Source organism: Monodelphis domestica, chromosome 1, assembly GCF_027887165.1.
Source record: "Monodelphis domestica isolate mMonDom1 chromosome 1, mMonDom1.pri, whole genome shotgun sequence".
Classification (NCBI taxonomy): Eukaryota; Metazoa; Chordata; class Mammalia; order Didelphimorphia; family Didelphidae; genus Monodelphis; species Monodelphis domestica.
Genome location: NC_077227.1, coordinates 603,971,007 through 603,993,684, shown reverse-complemented (window position 1 = coordinate 603,993,684; position 22,678 = coordinate 603,971,007). Strand labels below are relative to the sequence as shown.

The following is a 22,678-nucleotide window of genomic DNA, read 5'->3' as shown; positions in this document are numbered from 1 at the left end:
AACAGATCTTTTCAAACAGAAACTTAATAGCAATGGGCTGTTTAAAAGGATTTTTGACTCTTCTGGCAATTTCATTGATTTTGCCTGCCTGTCAGGGAGCAGACTCAGCTCAAAGATTCAACTTTAACTTTGGGGAGGAAAATGGGTGGCCCAGCGAACTGGAAGCCAGGCCCAGAGACCGGAGGTCTCTAGTTAAAATCTGGCCTCCGATGCTTCCCAGCTATGGGGCCCTGGACGGATCCCTTGAACCCCATAGCCTAGCCTTTACTACTCTACCTTCGGACAATAGACATTTAAATGGATAATTAAAAACAAACAAAAAAAAAACCCCAAGGAACTTTGAAGAGACTAAAGGCTATATTCTAAGGCATTTCAGACTCCAATGGTTTATAAAAATCTCTGTATTCTATTGCATTGTTTGTTTAAAATATAACTTTGTGATTTTAAGTTCATATATTACTGGATTGAATATTATTCTGTGAACTGAAGGTTGATTGAATTTATTTTGAATGTACTGAGTTTTAAAATTCTGTTGTTTTTCCCCTATAACTGTGTTGAACAAATATTATTGTGAATAAGCCCATATATGAAAAAAAAACAGCTTTTTTCTATTTTGCTGAGGATAGATGGACTTCAGAACTGGTTATAATTGTATTAACAACCTTTGGAATTTTAATGTGCTAAATACCTCAAATGATTTGATTTTAAGGGTTTTTTAAATATGATTGTTGGAATTTTTTTTAACAATCTGGTTATTTTGCCTGCCCCTACCATGAGGTAAGGCCCATTCTAGTAGCTGAAGTGAAATGTATTTTATAAACCCCAACCTTCCCACATGTGAATGGAAGTTGGGCAGTTAATTTCAGGGCATTTGTACCCTTAAAAAGCCTCCAAAAGGAGCACCCCTTTATTTATACTCTTCAGCTCACTACTTTACTTGCACCAGAATGATATATAGATTCTTGATTATGTTCTAAACCCAAGATGAGTTTTACTTTGTTTAAAAAAATATATATGTTTATTACCAAGGTTGAAAGATTGCTGTGTTTGTAAAAATTGTGACAAATGTCCATCAATTCATAGTGTCATACAGCAACTTATGTGAAATATGAAAGTGTGTTTGTTTGCTATTGTAATTAATTGGGATATTGAGAATTTTGGGGATTTTGATATCTACATATTTGTACTACTGTATTTTTAAAGATGAAAAAATTGTTAACCTTGTTCAATTCATTTGCCTTCTACTCACAGTGATCATGGCCAGATACAAAGAGGAAATGGATCTCATTTTTTGGTGAGAAAGCCTTGCATTTTATTTTTCTTAACTGACACAGAGTGTCAATGGCTATAAGCTATATTTTTGAATTTTTAAAGCTCTTTTATTATTATATTTTTCTTGCATGTGCAATATACTTTTTCAGTTTTTTTATTATTTTTTCTCTCCTTTTTATATTTGAAGCACATGTCACCAGCATTAAGATTTTCTTTAACCTTTTGATTTTTCAGTACTACAAATATAAGATACATTTGTCAGAGCATGCCCTAAAAAGCTTGTGACTATAAAAATGACTCCACTAATTATTTAAATAAATTATGGGACTTTGCTTAATGATTCTGTCTGATTCCAGGACAAGAGCTACACACAAGAGCCATTTCATAGGGCCAAAGAAAGGCTAATCTAGGATGGATTGATGCACTTCTAGGCCAATACAAAAGTCTTGAACCTAGTGTGAAGACTCGAGGTTACTATGTTTAACATGTGTTAAGACATAGGCTTTCCTTGTATCTACACTCACCCTGAAGATACTCACAGACGAGTATCCCCGAAACCTTGGCTCCTATAATCTGGTCCCTATCTTTTCTGCCTCTCATAGTGTGGTGACTTTCTGTAGTCCTGGCAATGATTGGGTAAATGCATCATTACTTAGATCATTTTGATTGGGCCCTGATTGAAGGACCTGTTATAGATTTATTTTTCTTCTACTTGGAATTTTTACACATAAGACTTTGATAGTCTATATTTTCATCCAGAAATTTTTCTTTTGGATTTTCTGATGTCTTTTTAATATCTCTTGCCAATTGATTCATATACCTCATACCTCAGCCATGTATCCCTAACTGATTCTGAATCTTTCAATCACCCACAACACGGGGGAATGTAAAAAAAATCATTATTTAAATTGCAAAGTTTAAATTCCTTTTGAGAAGAATTTTAGGTAAAGAAGATGCTACTTCCCTGAATCCAGAAACTGAACTGTTGGAGAAGCCATCATGAAGAAGCCTCCAGACCAAGAACTGCACAAAATGAACTTTGGGTGTGGTTAATGAACATTTATTTGCATGCATACTTTCATGCCAAAGGGGACTGCCCCCTAACTGGCTTTCTGTCAACGCGTCCAGTAATTATTGGTTTTATTCTTTTCTTTCTCTTATCCTCAATTATTGTAATCTTTAAATTGATTATGTTTTCATGATCCTTTGAAAAAAAATTAATTTTTTTGCAAATGATCAAAGGGGGAATGTAAAAAATAGACTCGAATACAGGACTACAATCCCCACGAGCCTTTGCTCCACTTCCCCAGAATGCCTTGTAATCTCACCTGGGCCGAGATCGAGAAGATATTTAAGCAAAGGCTTTTGAAGGGTCTTGGCTCTTTTTGGACTTCCGTTTTGGAGCAGAGGCGTCTCTTCCATGATGTGAGGTTATTTTGTCTAGGCCTCTGGCCTAGGCACATGTTTCTTACTTGTATATTCTTAATCTTTAACCTTTAATAAACCTCTAAAAAATATAATACTCCTTGCAGAGAGAAACTAATTTCTACCTGCCTCAGTCTCCCCATTTCCCCTAAATTTTAATCTTTACAACTGGTGTTAAAAAGCTCTCTAACTGCAGAAATTAATGACAATATTTCATGATGTTTGTGAAAAACAAGGTTTTAGGGAAAGGACTAAAATGAGGAAGCTTTTTGTCAGCAGATTAACTTGAGAGGGGTTTAAAAATATTCATGTTAGAGAAATAAAAAGACAATGAGGAAAAACTAATAAGCACTTGAGCAAAACATAAATTTATTATTGGGCAAATGCCTTGATTTGTATAAGGCAAAGTACTTATGTAATTTGAACTAAAATTGCCTTGAAGAATGCTAGCTTATAGATACTATTCAGATCATTATTTCCTGACAAATATTTTCCCCAAATCAACATTTCAGTATCAATACCTATTTTTAAATCTACAGAGAAAGATCCCAGAAGAAAACTTTGGAGGGGAAAAAATGCTTTTGTGTAAAGAAGTTTTTCAAGTCACATACCCACCAAAAGTTTCCCCAAACCCGTAATAAGTTTCAAGCTTTTGGGTCCAAATTAAGAAAAAATAACTTTTATTTTTCTCAAAGAAAAAGTGATAATTGACTTTCTTATAAATTATTGAATTATATATGTTCCTGATTTGGAACTTACAAGACTAAAAGAAGATATGTACCTCTAACTCATTCCCAGCAGAAACTTAAGGCCTGACCATGAAATTCTTAATGAGTCTTATACTTATTAAGCTGACATAGTGGGAAGGTAATCTATTTTCTTTAAGATTCCATGTAACTCTAGCACAGAAGAAATAACATAGTGAGGTACTGGGGATTGCTTTGGGGGCACAATCCCATTTTTATTTATCCAAACTGTTGCTTTCAAGCCAGCATTAAGGCCTCCTTGGATATCTGTTTCTAGAGTATCCCCAACCATCACACAGTCTCCTGGCTGTACCTCAAGGAGATCACAGCAGTGATAAAATATAGATGGTGCTGGTTTCTCTTCCTCTTGCTCTCCACCTACAACAATAGCATCAAAATATGGCTCACAGCCACAAGCTTCAATCTTCTCCCTTTGTGTCTGTGTATCACCATTAGTCAACAGAAGGAGGCGGACCTCCTTTCGAAGTTCAGTCAGCATGCTTTTTATGTCTTCTGATAAAGTCATATGTTGAAGACGTGTAGATTTCCATAGGAGATAACATTCTTTAGCTAGTTCCCGGATGGGCTCATTCCCTCTTGTTTCTTGAATAGCCTTTTCCCAATGTGAAATCCTTAGATCAGTAATGGACAATTTCGACTTTCTGTAGCACTCCTGGCTGAACCTAACTTGGACTTTTTCACTGATGATACAGGCTTCTGATTCTTCATACTGGTATTTTGACATTAATAGTTTGGACACCTAATAAAAAGATACACATTTAAGACATCAATGAAATAATCCTACCATGTGTATCAGGCAAGTACTGGGGAACGACAGTCTGCCTCAAGGAGCTTACAATCCAAGGAGAGACAATATGCAAACAATTATAAAAAAGCAAACTGTACAGGATAAAAAGGAAACAATTAACAGAGGGAAGGCATCAGAATTAGGACTCATGGAAGGCTTACTGTAAAAGAAGGGAGAGAGTTCTAGGAGTCAGGAACAGCTAAGAAAATGCCCAGATCCCAGAGATGGAGTGTTTCTCCATGGATCAGTCAGGAGGCCAGCATCTCTGGACTGAAGAGTCTATGTCAGGGAGTAAGGTATAATATGACTGGAAAGGTAAGAGGCAGCTAGATTATGAAGGGCTTTGAATGCCAAACAGAATTTTGTATTTGATCCTAACATATATATAGGGAGCCACTGAAGTTTACTGAGTTGGAGAATGATATGGTCAGACCTGGATTTCAGGAAAATCAACTTGATGGCCAAATAGAGGATGGAGTGGGAAGAGCCTTGGGACTGGCAAACCCATCAATAGAGTATTGAAATAATCAAAGTGAAAGGTGATAATGGCCTGCACTAGGGTAGTGGCAGTGTTAGAGGGCAGAAGGGGAGATATCTGAGAGATATTGCAGAGGTTAAATTGACAGGCCTCCGAAACAGCTTAGATATCAGGGGTAAAAGACAGTGATGAATTGAAGATAACTCCTAAGTTGCAACTCTGAGTAACTGCGGGGATAAGGTTGCTCTCAGCAGTAACAGAAAAGATAGGAGGATGATAAAGTTTGGGGGAGAGACAATCAGTTCTGTTCTGGACCTATTTAAGATGTGTACTAGACATTTAGGTTGAGATGTCTGAAATGGATGTGAGACTGGAGGTTAGCAAGGAGGTTAAGGCAAAATAGGCAGATTTGAAAATTGTTAGCACAGAGATGCTAATGAAATCCAAAGTTGCTGATGAGATCACCAAGGGAAGTAGTGCAGTAGAAGAAAAGAAAACTCTGGATAGAACTCTAGGGGATGCCTATGATTAGAAAGTGTGATCTGGAAAGGATTCAGTAAAGGAGACTGATGAGTGGTCAGATAGGTAGGAGGAAAACCTAGAGAGTGGTGTCCTGAAAACCTTAAGAGAAGAGAGCATCAGAGAGGAGATGATTAACAGTTTCAAAAGCCTCATAAAGGTCATGAAAAACAAAGATTGAGAAAAGGCCATTGGATTTGACAGCAAAGAGATCAATGATAACTTTGGACATCATTTGTGTGACTTCCCATAAAAAAAATCTTTTTCATTCACTGCTCAGGTGATAACAGAATTTTAGCATCAAAAGGATGTTGAGAAATCATTTATTTTATACTTCTGCTTTCATACTATCCAGCCTTTCTGGGTAGTTTAACTAATATTCCAAAAATTCATTTTAAATCAATTGTTTGAAATGTTCAATGTATTTTCCTATAGACACAATAGTTCATTCTATATTGGGAAGTTATGCCTGACAAGCCCACAAAAACAAATTTATCCTAAAATGTTTTGGAAGCCAGAGCTGCTTTCCTCACATGTAGGGTAAAGGAACTAAGGATGTTCCTAGTTCCAAGTTCCTATAGCAATAAGTGATTCCTGCAGTTGGTTCAGTACTGAAGGGACATGAAGAGTGAGGGCTGCAGACTCCAGGAAGCCAAAGGAAAAGGAATTGTGACAAGTTAGGGTCTCCTGCTAGTATAAATCTTCAGGGATACTTTTTTTTTTTTTGGCGGGGGGGCTAGGGTGTGCTAAATAGCTCCATCTTATTTTTACTTTTCTTCCATAGGCACCAGAGATTATCTAGACATATTTTTTCTGTCTAGGATTTCATTCTTTCTCTATATAATTGTGGAAGGGTTGTATGGGTATTCAAGGAGGACAAGCACGTCTGAGGTGAGGGCTTGCCAAGACCTTTTTAGGGCTACTCATTCACCTTTGGTGTCCACTTTCACCCAAACCTCACTTGTGGCTCCAAAGAAGCTGTAGCATGTGTAGCAGCTACACCCCAAGAAAATCATATCAGTAGACAGGTTAAGCCAGGTTGAAGATAACCAAGAGGCCACAACTACTTCTTTGAGTTAGTGGGCTGTTTCCCTAGTGGAATGGGCAGATGAGAACAATGTTCTAAAAGTCATGAAGGCAGCTGAAGCAGGCACTATGGAATGCTTAGAGTCTAGTCAAACATCAAGATGCCATGGTCATCTGCTGCATCCTGGGACATCACCAGTTGTCCTGACTTTCTGACTTGCCACTGGGCATTGATGATTCTAGAAGAGAAAACGAGGCTGACCAATTTGTGTAACTCTGACTCATTTAAATCTAATTCATGTACAAGTCAAGATATTACCCTGTGATGTCACTGGTCCTCTTTGAAAATGAAGAACAACAGCAACAATATAATTGTGGAAGAAATTGAAACTTTACATATAGCTCTTCTGAGGTTTCCTAAAGTTTTTTTTTTTTTGCTAATAACAAATGGGAAATAGAATATAACCTACATAGGGCAACAAGGTAGCACAATGGATAGAATGTTTAGACTGGAGTCAGATAATTACTAGCTGTGTGACCCTGAGCAAGTCACTGAATCTTGTTTGCCTCAGCCTCATCTGTAAAGTGAGCTGAAGAAGGAAATGGCAAATCACTCTAGAAACTTTACCAAGAAAACTCCAGGGGGCAGCTGGGTGACTCAGTGGATTGGGAGCCAAGCCCAGAGATGGTCCTGGGTTCAAATATGCCTCAGACACTCCCTAGTTGTGTGACCCTGGGCAAGTCACTTGACCCCCATTGCCTAGCCCTTACCACTCTTCTGCCATGGAACCAATACCTAGTATTGATTCTAAGATGGAAGGTAAGGGTTTAAAAAAAAAAAAGAAAACTCCAAAGGGGTCACGAAGAATGGACATGACTGAAATGACTAAACAATACTCTTCTTTCTCAGAGATCTATAAAGAAAATAAGTTACCAATAGGGGCTGGTACAAAAAAAAAAGGCAAGAAAAAAATCTTGATGAAATAAAAGCTCTGAAGGAAAGCACTGAAAGGAGAATAACTAATTTGGAAGAGAAAATGGTAAACTGTATCTAAGAAATGGACACCTTGAAAACTAGAATAGAAAAAACAGAACTTAATGATTCCATGAAGTAGTAAGAACTATTAGAACAAAATAAAAAGACCGAAAAAGGGGAAAGAAAATGTAAGATGTCTAAAATAAAAAATAACTGGCCTGGAAAATAAGACAAAGAGGAATACTTAAAGAATCATTAGACTCCTTAAAATCATAATTTTATTTATTTTTTAAAAAATTTTTATTAAGAAAATTTTTCCATGGTTACACGATTCATGTTCTTTCTCTCCCCTCCTCCCAGGCCCCTCCCAAAGACAAATCGAAATTTCACTGGGTTTTATATGTGTCATTGATCAAGACCTATTTCCATATTATTGTACTAGGGTGATCGGAAAAACATTATTTAAAAAAAAAAGTTGAATACTACATTTTAAGAAATCATGAATGAAAATTCCAAGGCTATATTAGAATCAAAGGGCAAATGCTCTCTTTGTAGTGGCAAAAATTGGAAGATGAGGGAATGGCTGAACAAACTGGTATTTGTTGTGCTAAAAGGAATTCCATGTGAACTGGAACAACCTCAAGGAATTGAAGCAGAGTGAGAGGAGCAGAAACAGGAGAACATTAATACAAAGAGACAGATACACTGTGGCACAACAGAACATAATGGACTTCTCTATTAGCAGCAATGCAATGAACCCAGGACAATTCTGAGAGAATTATGAGAAAAAAACACTATCTACATTCAGAAAAAGAACTGTGGGAGTAGAAACACAGAAGAAAAACATTTCCTTGATCAGATGGTTTGATGGGGATATGATCAGGGATATAGATTCTAAGTGGTCACTCTAATGCAAATATTGATAATATGGAAATAGGTCTTGATCAATGATACATGTAAAACCCAGTTAAATTGCTCTTTGGCTATGGGAGCAGGGAGGAGGGGAGGGAAAGAATATGACTCATGTAACCATGGAAAAATATTCTAAATTAATTAATTTTTAAAAGCACAACAACAAAAAGGATCAAAGAGCAAGGCAAACCCAAAAAAGAAAATCCATCAATTAATACCTGAAAAAAATACCAAAAGAAAAAGTCCCAGGAATATAATAGCCAAAATCCAGAATTTTCACATTAAAGAAAAAATACTACAAGTATTGTTAGAAAGTTCAAATACCAAGGAATTATTGTCAGGATCACAAAAGATCTTGCAGCTTCTACTATAAAAAAGAGACTTTGTAATACAACATTCCAAAAACCAAAAAATGATAGGTTTACAAATGGGAGAAACACTTTGTAAAGTTGAATATAATCACACAAAGGAAAAAAATGGATCTTTAATGGGAAGAGAAAATTTTTAGTCACTTCTGGGGGAACGACAAAAGCCAAATATAAACTTTTAAATACGAATACAAGAGCCTAGAGATATCTAGAAAGAAATTTATTTGAGCATTAGAGAGCTCTAAGATTTTTTCATAATTGGGGTGTATGAGAAAGAATATACAAACACAGAGGAAAGGGTGGGGGAAGTGAGCATCAGGTAGGTAAACCTCACTTTTTTCTAAAATAGACAAAGGAGAGTGGAACACATATACAATTTGGTATAGAAATAGAACTTAACAAGGAAACAAGTTGGGATGGATGTGGTGGTGGTGGTGGGAGTGATTAAAGGGAGGATGACATCCAGGAAAGAATAGTTACTAACATAAAAAACTTCCTGACCTTCAGAAGGGGATATAAAGTGAGAGGAAAAAGAAAAGCAAAGTACTCTACTAGAATTTAAGAGGGTAACCTCAGATTGCCTCTTATTGGGGAGTAGCTGAATCGATTGTGGTACAAGAATTAAATGGATTATATTAAAGTATAAGAAAATGACAAAATATACAATTTCAAAGAATCTTGGGCAGTATGACTGATGCAGACTTGTAGAAAGGGAAGGTGCAAAGTGAACAGAACCAAGAAAACTATTTATACAAAGACAACAATACTGTAAAGAAAAATTTTGAAAGACTCAATAACTCTAATAATAGTACTGAACCAACATGCTTTCAGAAGCTCTATGATAAAGAATATGATCTATCTCCTGACAGTGACAGAGAGGTGATGAATGTTAGGTGTAGTGACAAACATTTCTGGACATGACCAGTGTCTAGATTCCTTTTGCTTGACTTTGCTTTTTTTTTCTCTTTCTTTTTTTTCAGTTGTTTGGGGAGAGAAGGGGTGTTGGGGAGGGGAAGTCTGCACAGTGATTAAAAAAAAAAGTCACTGTAGCTTTTTTAATGCACAAAAAGGAAAAATGTTCAGAAGGAGGCAGATGACTATAACAGTTTTGAAAACAATGGGTAAAATTTAACATATACATTTTGAAAAAGCAAGCAGTATGAAAGAGACTCAGGGTTTTATTTGGAATTATTTTTGTGTTTTCTGTGTATGGGAATGCTTTTATTTGAGTATTTAAATTCTGGGTAATTTTTTTCCCTAAAAAGAGATCCAAATTAAGTTATCATTTCACTGGCACTTATTAGTTAACTAATAAGTATTAATGAAGTGCCCATATACCAGGCATACTGCTAGGCACTGAGAATAGAGAAACAAAATTTAGACAGTCCCTGTTTATAAGGACCTTCTGATCTACTAAGGAGATAAGTATTCATTAAATATAAGATTTGTACAAAATAAATGGTTTGAGTGAGGGGAAGAACTTGTGAATGGAGGGAAAGAAATCAAGGCCTTATATGGAAGAGAGCACTTGGGCTGAGTTTTTGAAGAAAGTGAAAAGGAAGTTTTTTCTAGGCATGAGGGTTGGCCAGTGCAAAGCCATGGGGAAAGAAGGAATACACACTTTATTTATTTATTTATTCATTCATTTATTTGTTTGTTTATTTGTTCATTTATTTATTTATTTATTTTTAAACCCTTACCATCTGTCTTAGAATCAATACTAGGTATTGGTTCTAAGGCAGAAGAGTGGTAAGGGCTAGGCAATGGGGGTCAAGTGACTTGCCCAGGGTCACACAGCTAGGAAGTGTCTGAGGTCACATTTGAACCCAGGACCTCCCATTTCTGGGCCTGACTCTCAATCCACTCAGCCACCCAGCTGCCCCCAGAATACACACTTTAAAAGGAAAAGCTACAACACAAAGTACAAGAAGGAGAGTAATTTAACAATAGATCTAAAAAGGTAAGCCAAAGCAAGCTGGTCAAAGGCTTTAAGATGCCAGATTGGTTTCTATTTGATGCTTTGGGCAACGGGAAGCCTTTGGAGCTTTTAATGCAGGTAGACTTGAGCATTAGGAATATCACCATCACAGCTGTGGAAAGGCTAGGAGACCAAGGAGAATCCTACCATAGTCCAGGTAAAATGGAGGGGTTGGACTAGATGGCCTCTAAAATCTCTCACATTCTAACTTTAAGATCCTGAGGGGTTAAATATGAGAGACTTAATGATGTAGAATTGACAAGACTTGGTAAATGATTGGAAATGAGAGCCAGAGCTGGGGTAAGGAAGCCTGCTGAGTGGAGGAGGGCTCCAAGTTGTAAAACTTGGGAACTTAACAGAAGTAGGGAAATTAGGAAGAAGGGTGGAGAGAAGATCAGTTCTAGTTTATATACATAAACTCTGAGATGCTTGCAGAATCATACAATTTAAAATAGCCATTAAGCAGCTGGTTTGTCAGAGTGGAACTGAGGAGAGACCAGGACTGGATAGATATAGATCAGGAAACTATCTTCATAGAGATAATCTACAAGAGCTGATGAGACACCTCAGAGATGGTATATAAAGAAAAGAGGGCCCAGGTCAGAGCTTTGGGATGCACCACAATTAAGGGGCTAGACATATATGGTGATCCAGAAAAGAAATCCTGAGGAGTAGCCAGACTGCAGGAGAATCAAGAAAAATTACATGAAACAGTAGAAAGGAGAAAATATCCAGCAGGTGGTCAACAGTGTCAAAGGGCATAGAGATCGGGAAGGATGAGGGCTGGGCAATAAGATATCACTGATAACTTTGAAGAGAACAGTTTCAGATGATTTATGGATGGAATGAGAAAGATACAAAAAAATGGAAAATGTCTGTACAGATTTTTATAAAAGTTATCATCATCAATTGCAGTGGAACCACCACATTTGGCCCCTAGCATTAAATGGCATGAAAGGGGCACCCCTATCCCCCACCTCCCAAGATATGTCCTGTGTTGGACCTGGCAATTCTGAGTGAACTGACAGTTCAATTTCAATGTACCCGACAGTGGAGAGGAGAGCAAAAGCTTGGAAAAAATTTTGGCCTTTGCTACCCCTCCCCCCACCAAATGTCTGTGAAGGAATATTAGTGACTACAGACACACCTGCCTACCTTCCTCAACTCTATAAAATTTTTATAAGAATATACTTCACATACACCTAAGGTATCCTTGAGGAAGGTAGATGGGAACAGGTAGGCTTTCATATTTTACTACAGCTTTATAATCACATAATTTTATTGAAGGGTATCCAAGATGATACAATTCCATTATGCTTACTGTTTGTTAACTCTAAAAAGGCCATTGGTAGCTAAACCACCACTTTAAAGTTTCTTGTCAAATAAGATTATCTACCATGTATATGCTAAAATCTTTAAGAGTTCTTCAGACATAACTGTGCTCAGTACCTGGCACAGGAATTATGCTTAATACATACTTGCTGACTGTCATTTTATTGATGCATTTTCTTAAGCATTTAAATTTGGTCGAATTGAACTGATTTTGGAGATAGTCTTTCAAGAGTTGCTTTGACTGAAAGTCTTCACATTCAATGTTTGACTTGGAGATAAGTCCCTGGGCACAAGCTAGTCCATAATTAAGTCTATACTCCAAGTCTCCCAATCAGCATAAAAGAACCCTGGGTTACTGCCACAAAATGCTCTGTCAAGAATCATTTTTAGTTCTACCTTAATTCATTTTAATGCAGAAAACATTTATCAAGTAATGGGCTGATGGAAAAATATAATCTGATTTATGTCAGTATTTTTAGAACCTTGGTATAGGAAAAAAAAAAGTGAGATTCTCTTCTGCTGAGTCACCTCAAAGATTCATTCATTCAGCAAAGGTTTATTGGGGCTTACTATATATAAGGCACCATGCTAGACACTCAAAATACAACCTAAACCTTTATTAAGGGAGTTTACAATCTAGCAAGAGAAAAGGTAACATATATATAAAATAAAGACAAACACCAGTGTCAGAGGTACAACACAAACCTAGGCAAGGTTTTAGAGAAGTATGAGGAAGCAGAGATCACTTTCACTTGGGAATAAACTGGAAGAAGCAGGGAGAAGTCAATTTTATGTACTGACAAGGTGAGCAGGAAAAAATGATCAAATTTGGCTGACAAACAGAATGTGAAGAGCAGCAGTATGAAAGGTTTAAAGGTGGACTTGAGCCAGATTATGGAGGACCTTATAATAAATACGAGAACAAGGAATTTATACTTTATTTAGTAAGCAAAGGGTCTTCTTCCTAAGAAAATTCTTTGGTTCAAATTATAAGAACCCAGGTACAGAGAAAAGACTCAGTTTTCAGAACTTTGTTCTGGGATTCTGGTTGTGCAGGCTTTCACCACCCCCCCCACCCCCCAGGGTGTGGTATGACCTTTTGCCAGGTTGGCAGTTTTCAATTGAGGTCGTTTCCTGACCAGGAAATGGTGCAGCACACTCTAACAAGGCAGTTGTGTACTAAACAGATACTTTAAATCTAGTTTTTGCAGTCACAGAATCACAAAGCTGAAAGGGGAGTCAGAGGCCCATTCTAGATCTCTTTTATAATATATTCAGTGAACTCTGCTTGAAGATTCAATGATAGGGAAGTGAAAGAGAGACAACCAATGGTGCAGCAAGGTGTAGTGGACAGTGCTAGACCTGGATGAATTCAAAGACTTACTAGCTATGTGACCCTGAGCAAGTCATTTAACCTGTTTGCCTCAGTTTTCTCATCTATAAAATGAGGAAAGAAAGGAAATAAGCTTATTTATTATAGTCCCTACTATGTGCCAGACACTGAGCCAAGCACTTCACAAATATCATCTCTTTTGATCCTCACAGCCACCTTGGGAATTAAGTGCTTTTATTATCACTCCCATTTTACATTTGAGAAAAGGTCACACATCTAGTAAGTGTTGGGGATAAATTTGAATTCAGATCATCCTGACTCTAGGCCTACTGAGTGCTCTATCCACTGTGTCATCTAGCTACCCCCCCCCACACCCCCACACCCCTATAATTTAGCAAGTGGTCCTAGCACTGGGTTTGGAGTTGGAGGACTTGGGTTTTTAATCTCAGTTCTGCCACTTAGGAGAGGAACTTCTTTGAGGCTGTTCCTTCATCTGTAAAAGAAGAGTTGGCTTAGGTTCTTGCCAGCCCTATTCCTATGACCTTAGACACTTATATAAGTGAAAGGAGTAAGAATGCCATACAGATAGACTAGACGATAGGAACAAACTCTAGGCCAATACAAAGGAAACTGGAAGGGGACACAGTGCAAATTACCACACTACTGCTGCTGCTAGTAATTTTATTAAAAATTTTAAAATTAATTTCGCATTTGCCTAGAATCCTCTCTCTCTACATAGAGATTTCGCATTTATAAAATAGAGGCCCTTCACCATCTTGGTTCCCCCTCTTCCAGGCAGTATTCAGGGGAAGTTAAGTGGAGCAACAGGCCAGTCTTGGGAGTCAGGATGACCCGAGTTCAAACTCTGCCTTAGAATCTCTGTGACAAACTCTTTGCCTTGGTTTCCCCATGTGTAAACGGGGATAACAATAGCACCACGGCATTGTTGTGGGGATCAAATGCGAGCACACCTAGCAAACCTTAAAGCTTTTTCAAAATGCTCGGTAATATTTTTCAGTTCATCACAGTCCTGTCTTCCTTCCTCGACTGTGGTGCTGCAAGTGTGTCCTGACCTGGGTACGGTACCTGAGGACGGTCACATCCCCCAGTCCCCCGACTGTCTGAATGCGGCAGAGACTGTATCAGCTTTTCCCGGACAAGCCAGCCTCGTGGACTGCTCCTCCCTGGCCCATGTGCATGGTTGGGAGTCTTGGAGAGAAAGGAGTAAGTCTTTTCGGATGATGTGAGGTGGGGCCGCTGAGGAGAGGTCAGAAAGGTCCAAAGTGGTCTCGGTGCGAGGGGTAGAGCGCCAGGGTCGGGGTTGGGGTTGGGGGTCGGGGTGAGGATGGAATGACGGTTAAGGACCAGGCTTGAGACTGGGGGTGTGGGGAATAGGGGAGGTAGTGGTCAGCCGGTGGGGGCTGAGAGGCGTGGACGCCGTGACCGTTACCTCCAGCATGGCTCTCCTACTCGCCTCTGCCGTGTCGATCAGCGTGTTGTCCAGGTCCAGGAACACCGCCCTCACCCGGCCCAGAACCATCCTGCGCCCTTAGCAGCTCAACCTCCCAGTAGACTTCTGCTGTCCCCAAAGAGCTAGGAAGCTAAAGCAGAAGCCGTCCTCACGCGTGCGCAGAAAAGCCGGCGCGCGCACGAGGCTGCTGGAAGCTGGGGAGGCAGGGGGGAGGGGGAGGCGGAGAGAAGAGAAAAGGTCACCTGACCTGTGCGCCCCACCCTGCTCTGGAGAGATACTAACCAAACCAATTCTCTTCTTTCCCCACCACACCCCACCTCCCAGCCAAGTTTGAATTCCCTCGAGATTTCCGAGATCTCGTGAGAAATTGCAATTGTTGCCTTGAAAATACCGACGCTACCTAAATCTTTAAAAATTCTTAAGTCCCAAGTGGATGAAGTTAGAATTTCTTATGGTACCTGCGCAAGGATAGAACACTGAAATATAAAGCAGGGTGCTGTTTGTTGTTGGTTTTGTTAAATACAATACCAGTTATTTCTGTGCCAAGCAGTACTACTGGGCATAGTACCAGGGAAGAAAACAAAGGTGTGCGGTATTTTGTCTAGGGTTTAGCTATTTAGGTGTTAGGGCAGCAAGCACTCTATTTTTATTTTTAGGAAGTACTGTTATGTTTAGGGGAACTCAAAGGGAATAAGAACCTTTCTTGAATTCAACAAACTTCAGAGCATAGGTTCTTATCTCATTAATTTGTCTGTATCTTAACTTACTTTAGCCTTTGGTGACGCCTATGGACTTCCCAGAATAAGCAATATATGTTGCCTACATTCATAATTTTAAAAAAATGTAAGATTTCAGTCAGAGGTTAGTTCATGGACTCCCTGAAGTCAGCAGCTAGTTTGCCCAGTGGATGAAGCCCTAGACCTGAAGTACTTAAAGAAAATGTAACAATTACAATTCCACCTAGTAAATACTCTTCTGACTAAATTATGCTTTTCAGACTTTGAAGAATTCAAGAGAAAGTTAAGATCTGAATAGAACATTTGAAAAACTTATAATGGATTTTGGGTGATTATTGACTCTTAATTCAGCCTTTTTTCAGTTGTATTATCTAAGAGAATGACACATTCACCTTCTTCTGAATCCCCCCCCCCCCCCAAAGCCACAAACTATTTTTAAAAAACCTTCCATACAGAAGCTAGTTTATAGTAATTGGTAGAGACCCAATTTTAATTAATAATCCCACAACTACATTACACTTCCATTATCTTTACTGGCAGAAAAATGATGCTGCAAAAACCTCAGAAAGGTCTTTCTTCACTACTCTTGCTTAGTATGTGGACGATAAATCCTTTGCCTTTGAAGAAGGCTGTTCTAACTTCCAGTGAAACTAACCAGAAAGCAGATGAGCTTGACTAGCTACCATATCTAGTTTTCACAGCCCAATATGCTTCCAGCAATTAAATTTTTTGGTAATCTAAAAATTTCATTTACTCTTTCAACTCATTCTGTACAGGGGGCAGGTCATTCTTGCTGTTGCAATGGGAATTTGGAAAACAATACTAGTCTTAAGATGAAAAAAAATTTTTAATTTTTTTCAGTGGATGAAAATCTACCTTTTCTCTTTCCATCTTTCCTTCCCTTTTTTCATTAATTCATTTGATATTCTTGATCTTTTCTTCTATCAAATGAATTTTGTTAATATTTTTCTTGCTTAATATTTTTTTGATAATTTAGTTGGGGGGCATTTAATAAGTAGATTAGTTTATATAGGATTGTAATTTTTATTATATTGGTTCTGCTCACTCAGGAATGAATATTTCTCCAATTCTAAAAATCTGACATTACTTGTAAAAAAGTGTTTTATAATTATGTTCATATTGTTTCTGAGTTTGTTTTGTCAGGTATAATCCCCAGGTATTTTATTCTTCCTGTGGTTATTATAAATGGAGTATCTCTTTTTATCTCATCTTGAAGGTCCTTGTTAGGGCTATATAAAATGCTAATGATTTTTGTGAATTTACTATATATTCTGTTACTTTGCTAAAATTACTGATAGTTTCATCTAACTTTTTAATTTAATATATAGGGTTTTCCATATATATACCATTAAATTGTCTGCAAAAAGAGTTAGTTTCATTACTTCCTTGCTCATTCTGATTCCTTCAATTTCTTTTTCTTTCATTGCTATTGTTAGCATTTCTAATATTATATTAAATAATATTGGTAATAATGGGAACCCTTGATCTTATTGGAAAGGCTGCTAGCTTATCCTCATTACAAATAATATTTTCTGATGTTTTTAGATAGATGCTTTGTGTAATTTTAAGAAAAAATATGCTTATACTTTCCAGTATTTTTAGTAGGAATGAGTGTTTTCTCAGGAGCTTTTACTACATCTATTGATTTAAATTATTTGATTTCTCAGCTTTTCTTTTTAATATAATTAATTATGCTGTAGTTTTTCCTATATTAAATATCCCCTCCTTTCCTGGTATAAATCCTGTTTGGTCACAATGTATAATTTAAATGAAATTTTGTTGTAGTCTTCTAGATAGGATTTTATTTAGAATTTTTGCACCCATAATCATTAATGAAATGGTCTATAATTTTCTTTCTCTGTTTTTGCCCTTCCTGATTTAAGCACCAGCACCATATTTGTTTCATAAAAGGAGTTTGGTAAAATTATTTATTTACCTATTATTTCAAATAATACAAAACTGGTATTTTAATTGGCAAAATGAGAAATGGTAAACTTTCAAATTTCAGGAGAAAGCAGTTTTACAAATAATTTGAGATGTACTGTAAAATGTACCAATTTGCAAAAAAGATTGAATACAATAAAATGACTCTAGTTATGACAACAATTTGAAACTTGATTTAGGATCAGAGGTGTATGTGGTTAAGAAATAAACAATTCAACCATTTTGGAGAACAATTTGAAAGTATGCCCAAATAGCTATCAAACTATGCATAGCCTTTCACTCAGCAATACCACTGTATTCCAAAGAGACCAAAGAAAAAGGATAAGGATCTATATGTACAAAAATATTAATAGCAGCTCTTTTTTTGTGGTGGCTAAGAACTGGAATTTGAGGGGATGCCCAATAGTTGGGTAATTAATGGCTGAACAAGTTGTGGTATGTAATTGTGACAGATTATTGCGCAATAAGAAATGAGGAGGAGGATGCTTTAAGATTTATATAAACTATGTTTTGCATGATAATATATGTATAACCCATATTGAATTGCCTGACAGTGCCAGGAAGGGGAAGGGGAGAGAGACAAATTAGATCATATAACTTTGGGAAACTTATGTGGAAATTTGTTATTACATGTAATTGTTAAAAAATAAAACAAAATAAAAAAGACTTGCACAAACTGATACAAAGTGACAAGATTGGAACCAAGACATTGCACACAGTAACAGTAATATTATGATAATCAATTATGAAATATTTAGCTACTCTAATAAAGAACATTTCAGAGGACATATGATGAAAAAACACTATCTTCTTCCAGAAAGAGAACTGATGAACTTCAAGTGCAAACTTAAGTGTAATTTTTTCACTTTATTTATTTATTTTTATGGCAACATCGCTAACATGGGAATATTTGCATTACTTCACATGTATAATTGATATCATATTGCTTACCTTCTCAACAGATGGAAAAAAAAATTTGGAGCTGAAAATTGTAAAATGCATGTTAAAAAGAAAGAAAAAAAGTCACTTATGGCTTATTCAGTTTTTTCTAAGAGTTTAAGTACTCTATCTTCTGTTAATCTGGGCAATTTGTAATTTTGTAAATGTTTATCCATTTTACTTATTGTCAAATATTTGCGTAGAATAGTTTGTTTTAATTTCATCTTCATTGGTGATACACATACATTTTTCATTTTTAAAATGGGTAATTTGAGTTTTTCTTTAATTAAATTGGCCAATGATGTGCTTAATTGTTTTTAAATAAAATCAGATTCTAGTTTTATTAATTAGTTCAATGGATTTTCTACTTTCAATTTTATTCATTTCTACTTTGACATTTAGAATTTTTATTATCAATTAAAATTTTTTTTCCTAATTTTAAAAATTGCATGTTCAATTTGTTGATCTCCTAGTTCTTTTTTATTGATGTGTTTAGAGAGATAGAATTTTCCCCTAGTATGTCTTTGCCTGCATCTCATAAACTTTGGTGGGGAACCTCTTGGTTACCTGTCAGGATCCAAAAAGATCAAGTTAGAAACTTAAGCCAAGCCTTTTACAAGTTAAGCTAAGGTAAAAGTTTAATATAGCAGTCAGAAAAGCTAATGTGATTTTAAGCTTCATGTAGAGATGCAGCACCCAGAGCAAGGGAAATAATGCTTCCACTGTATTCTGCCCTGTTTAAACCACAGCTGGAGTGGCACCATTCTTCCCCTGATTATTCTGACTTCTTTATTGAACTGTTGTCATCTGTGTCCCTCCCCCTATTAGGATTAATTAAGCTATAGGGCTAATGAGAACCATTTGGAGTAATTGAGATCTTAGCAGATAAGCACAGGGTAACAAATAGTGGGTAAGGTTTCTTTAAGGCCAAACAGAATCTTGGGAAGGGTGCCTGTTGGAATTCTGGGTAGCTTGAGTCAATTGGATTTTCCAACTGCCAACTGTCTCCTGGAGGTTTTTTCCCTTGTAGGAGGCTGGTGTTTCTGTTCCCTGGACACTGAAAAATCCAGTGGCAGGTGAAGGAGGAGAATAGATTAGAGTTTCTGGAATAAGTTTGTGGAATAAGTTTCAATAGAAAAGAGAAAGAGAGACTGTTTTTCCTCTGTGTGACTGCTGAGAGAGCGAACCCATTTTGCAGCCTGCTTAGGCCAAAAAAACCTACCTAGGGCCAGAAGGGCTGCAAGTGGGCAGAGAGTGAAAAACTGAAATGATTTAAAGCTGAAAGAGATGTAAGGAGACAGCAAACTTACTTATATAACTGAGAGGATTAGTAATTAGCATCGCTTATTTAGTAAAGACCCTGGGTTAAAGGAGGCTCAAGTTCCTCCAGCAGAAAGCAAGCCTTTGCAGGCTAGTGGTGTGGGAAAAAGCTAGATAACTTTAAGACTAGGGAATCAATCCTAATCTTCAACCTTCGTTACCTTTCCTTATCTTTCCTCAAACTTTTTCCAATATTTATTAAATAGAGGGGTTTTTTTACATATGTCTCCAACAGTTGTCCTTGTATAGGCCTAACAGTTACATGGAGCTTCAGTAGCCACAAACTATTAGGCACCTGTCCAATCTACTTCCCCAGCCCCCCAGCCCCCCAATATTCCTATATTAACAGTCTTGTCTGTTCCTATTTGCAACATTCTTACTGGTGACATTCTTGGCGAGCTAAAGAGAGACAGAGCCCAAAGAATTGATACTAGTATCTATAACAGATAGTTGGGAATTTTAAAAGGGCATGTTTTTCTTCACTATCATCCTAGAGGGCGCTAAAGAGCCAACTAGCCACAGCCACAGCCACAGCTGCAGCCTAGAAGCCTGCATTTACAAGCTTCAGTGAGCAAGGTGTTTTCACACCATGTACCTGGGAGCTGTACCCAAATTCTTTTACTTGATTATTCCTTCTTATATTAAGGGAATAGCATGCTCTAACTGCATGATGGGACAGCTTACCATTACATTATTGGATTTTTTTTTTGAGCTATATACCATTAGTAGTGGGAGTAATACTGTTGTTACTGGTGAAGATGGTGCTCTCCTACATCTTCAACCAATTTAAAGAATTGAAACTACGGCAAACAAGATTTAACGAATTAATCCTAAAAGTGAATTACCTGGAGCCTATAATACAGAAATATGAGACAGAGAAAAATGGTACTGATAAACAAGAGGGTATGACTAAATTAGAGAAAGAAAGCAGAACTAGAGAAAAGTGTGGGCATTTTTTTCCCTTTGAGAGATTCCAATGATGACCTCTGACCACGAATTAGTTAATGTTAAACAGCATAAGGGCTTTACCCAAAGTGACATAGATAAGTTTTAAAAGGGAAATTCCATCTTTTGAAGAACAGTTATAAAGAAGTTCCCCAAAACAAACAATTTAATCCTGACTACAATGATTGACATTCTTTTAGATGAATTGCTTACTAAACAGGAAAAACAGAAAATTACTGCCAAGACCAATGAAAATGATAGCATCCCTGATTGGCCTTTAAGCCAAATTGGAATATTAATTCGGATTACAGATATCAACAATTGGTCAGGGTAAGACAGGCAGCAATCCAAATGATGAAAGACTGTTCCCAAAGACCAGGTACATGGACAAAATTTGAGAGAGTGAAGCAAGAAGTTGGGGAAACACCCTCTACTTTCCTAGATAGACAGATAGACCTGGGGGAACATTGGATTGGATTGGACATATGCAAGGAAAGGGATATAAATCATGAAGAGTGGATTTAGCTATCTCCTGATTATAACAATGAAGGTACTTAGCTCTTCCTTTATTGTGAAGATTGAACTGTAATCCAGTCTATTTTTTCCCCAAAAGGTAGTAACTCAGTATTTGAAGCATATCTACCCATTTTAACTACAAAAAGGTGTTAACTATAAAAGGTGATCTAACCAAAGAAGATGTGAACTAAAGAGTGGGCAGTCCTGGAGAGGAGTGTCTGATGTGATTGGTAGATGTGAAATTTAGGGGAGGTGTGACACAAGAGAAAAAGATCTTTAAAAAGAGGACCAGAGGCCAGAAGAAGAGGTATTCAAGATTCAATTGGAGTTAGATGGAAGAACTCTCACTCGGAGGAGAGACTGGAAGATGGACACTTCGACTTGGCTGTGGAACTGGACCCCTGGAGAAGCTCATGCAGGAGACCTCAGACTGCTTTTCTTTTAGACAGTCACCGTTGGTGAGTGAAAGGCTGACTCAGTAACCCCGTCTTTCTCGGAGGTGTAAAGCTCTAAGAAAGGCCCATTGTCTTGAGACTTTTTTCCCTGATTAGGGTCTTAGAATTTCTACCTGGCTCAAAGGAAGACGGAGTTTTCTCTCTCATTCCTTAATATCTTCCCTCTATTGTAAATAAAACTACTATAAATTACATTTTACTTTAGTAATTCATTTTGGGATTTAGAAATTAAATCCCTGGCAACCACCTAATTAATATATTTCAGTCTCAACCACAAATAAATTTAACAAAGTCAATTAAGGAAGCCATTTGTTAGAAACACCTGCCCTGTAGTACGTAGATATTTTAGAAGTCAATATCCAGATTGGGATCAAATGAAACTGGACAAATTGAGGAGAGTAGCTTCTTATGTGTTCCAAGCTGATAAAGACAAAACAGAAAGGACAAACAAAAAAAATTGAAGATTTAAGAAGGGAAATTAAAGATCTTAAACTAAAATTAAATAAGTCAGATCAACAAGAAAAAACAGTGGGAGAAGTATGGGAATATAGGGGCAGCTGGGTGGCTCAGTGGATTGAGAGCCAGGCCTAGGGATGGGAGGTCCTAGGTTCAAATCTGGCCTCAGACACTTCCTAGCTGTGTGACCCTGGGCAAGTCACTTAACCCCCATTGCCTAGCCCTTACCACTCTTCTGTCTTAGAACCAATACACAGTATTGACAGTATTGACTCCAAGACGGAAGGTAAGGTTTTAAAAAAAAAGTATGGGGAATATAGACCACCAAGACAGGTCTATTATCCACAAAGATAGTTTCACAATCAAACCTCGAGATGTTACATGTGTGGGAGACCAGGCCATTTAATATGTGATTGTCAATCATGGGGACAAATATTTAGGCAAAATGGCAAATATGATAATAATTACAGACAAAAATGGAAGAAATAACTTCAAGGGAAACCAAGGCAGGAATTACAGTGGATTAAGATAATGGTTTTAGAGGATACGGTTTTGACAATGATAATGGATATGGTTATCAAAACAGGACACTTAGCTATTCCAATGCATATAATGATAGATACTATCAAGGGATTGTCCAGGCTCCAGATATGGAGATAATACAAACCTATATAAAGAATGATGCAAGACCAAAATACTCC

At 37.3% G+C, this 22,678-nt stretch overlaps 1 protein-coding gene and 1 long non-coding RNA gene across 4 annotated transcripts; one reads left to right on the top strand and one right to left on the bottom strand.

Annotated features, from left to right (window-relative positions):
* Nucleotides 1–3,360: 3,360 nt before the first annotated feature.
* On the bottom strand, nucleotides 3,361–14,872 carry NANP (N-acetylneuraminic acid phosphatase). Of its 3 annotated transcripts, none has more exons than XM_001382046.5 (2): nucleotides 14,624–14,872; nucleotides 3,361–4,203 (listed from the first exon to the last, which is right to left on the bottom strand). In XM_001382046.5, the coding sequence occupies exons 1-2, from the start codon at nucleotides 14,711–14,713 to the stop codon at nucleotides 3,544–3,546; spliced, it is 750 nt and encodes a 249-aa protein (XP_001382083.1). In that variant the 5' UTR covers nucleotides 14,714–14,872; the 3' UTR covers nucleotides 3,361–3,543. The 3 variants fall into 3 exon arrangements, with proteins under 3 accessions (XP_001382083.1, XP_007476654.1, XP_056669767.1); XM_007476592.3 differs by having other exon boundaries at nucleotides 14,648–14,847; XM_056813789.1 differs by lacking the exon at nucleotides 14,624–14,872 and adding an exon at nucleotides 14,260–14,612.
* Nucleotides 14,873–19,253: 4,381 nt separating this feature from the next.
* LOC130456552 (uncharacterized) lies at nucleotides 19,254–21,715 on the top strand. Its single transcript, XR_008915596.1, has 2 exons — nucleotides 19,254–19,361; nucleotides 21,164–21,715. It is a non-coding gene; the product is annotated as an uncharacterized LOC130456552 (long non-coding RNA).
* The last annotated feature ends 963 nt before the right edge of the window (nucleotides 21,716–22,678 follow it).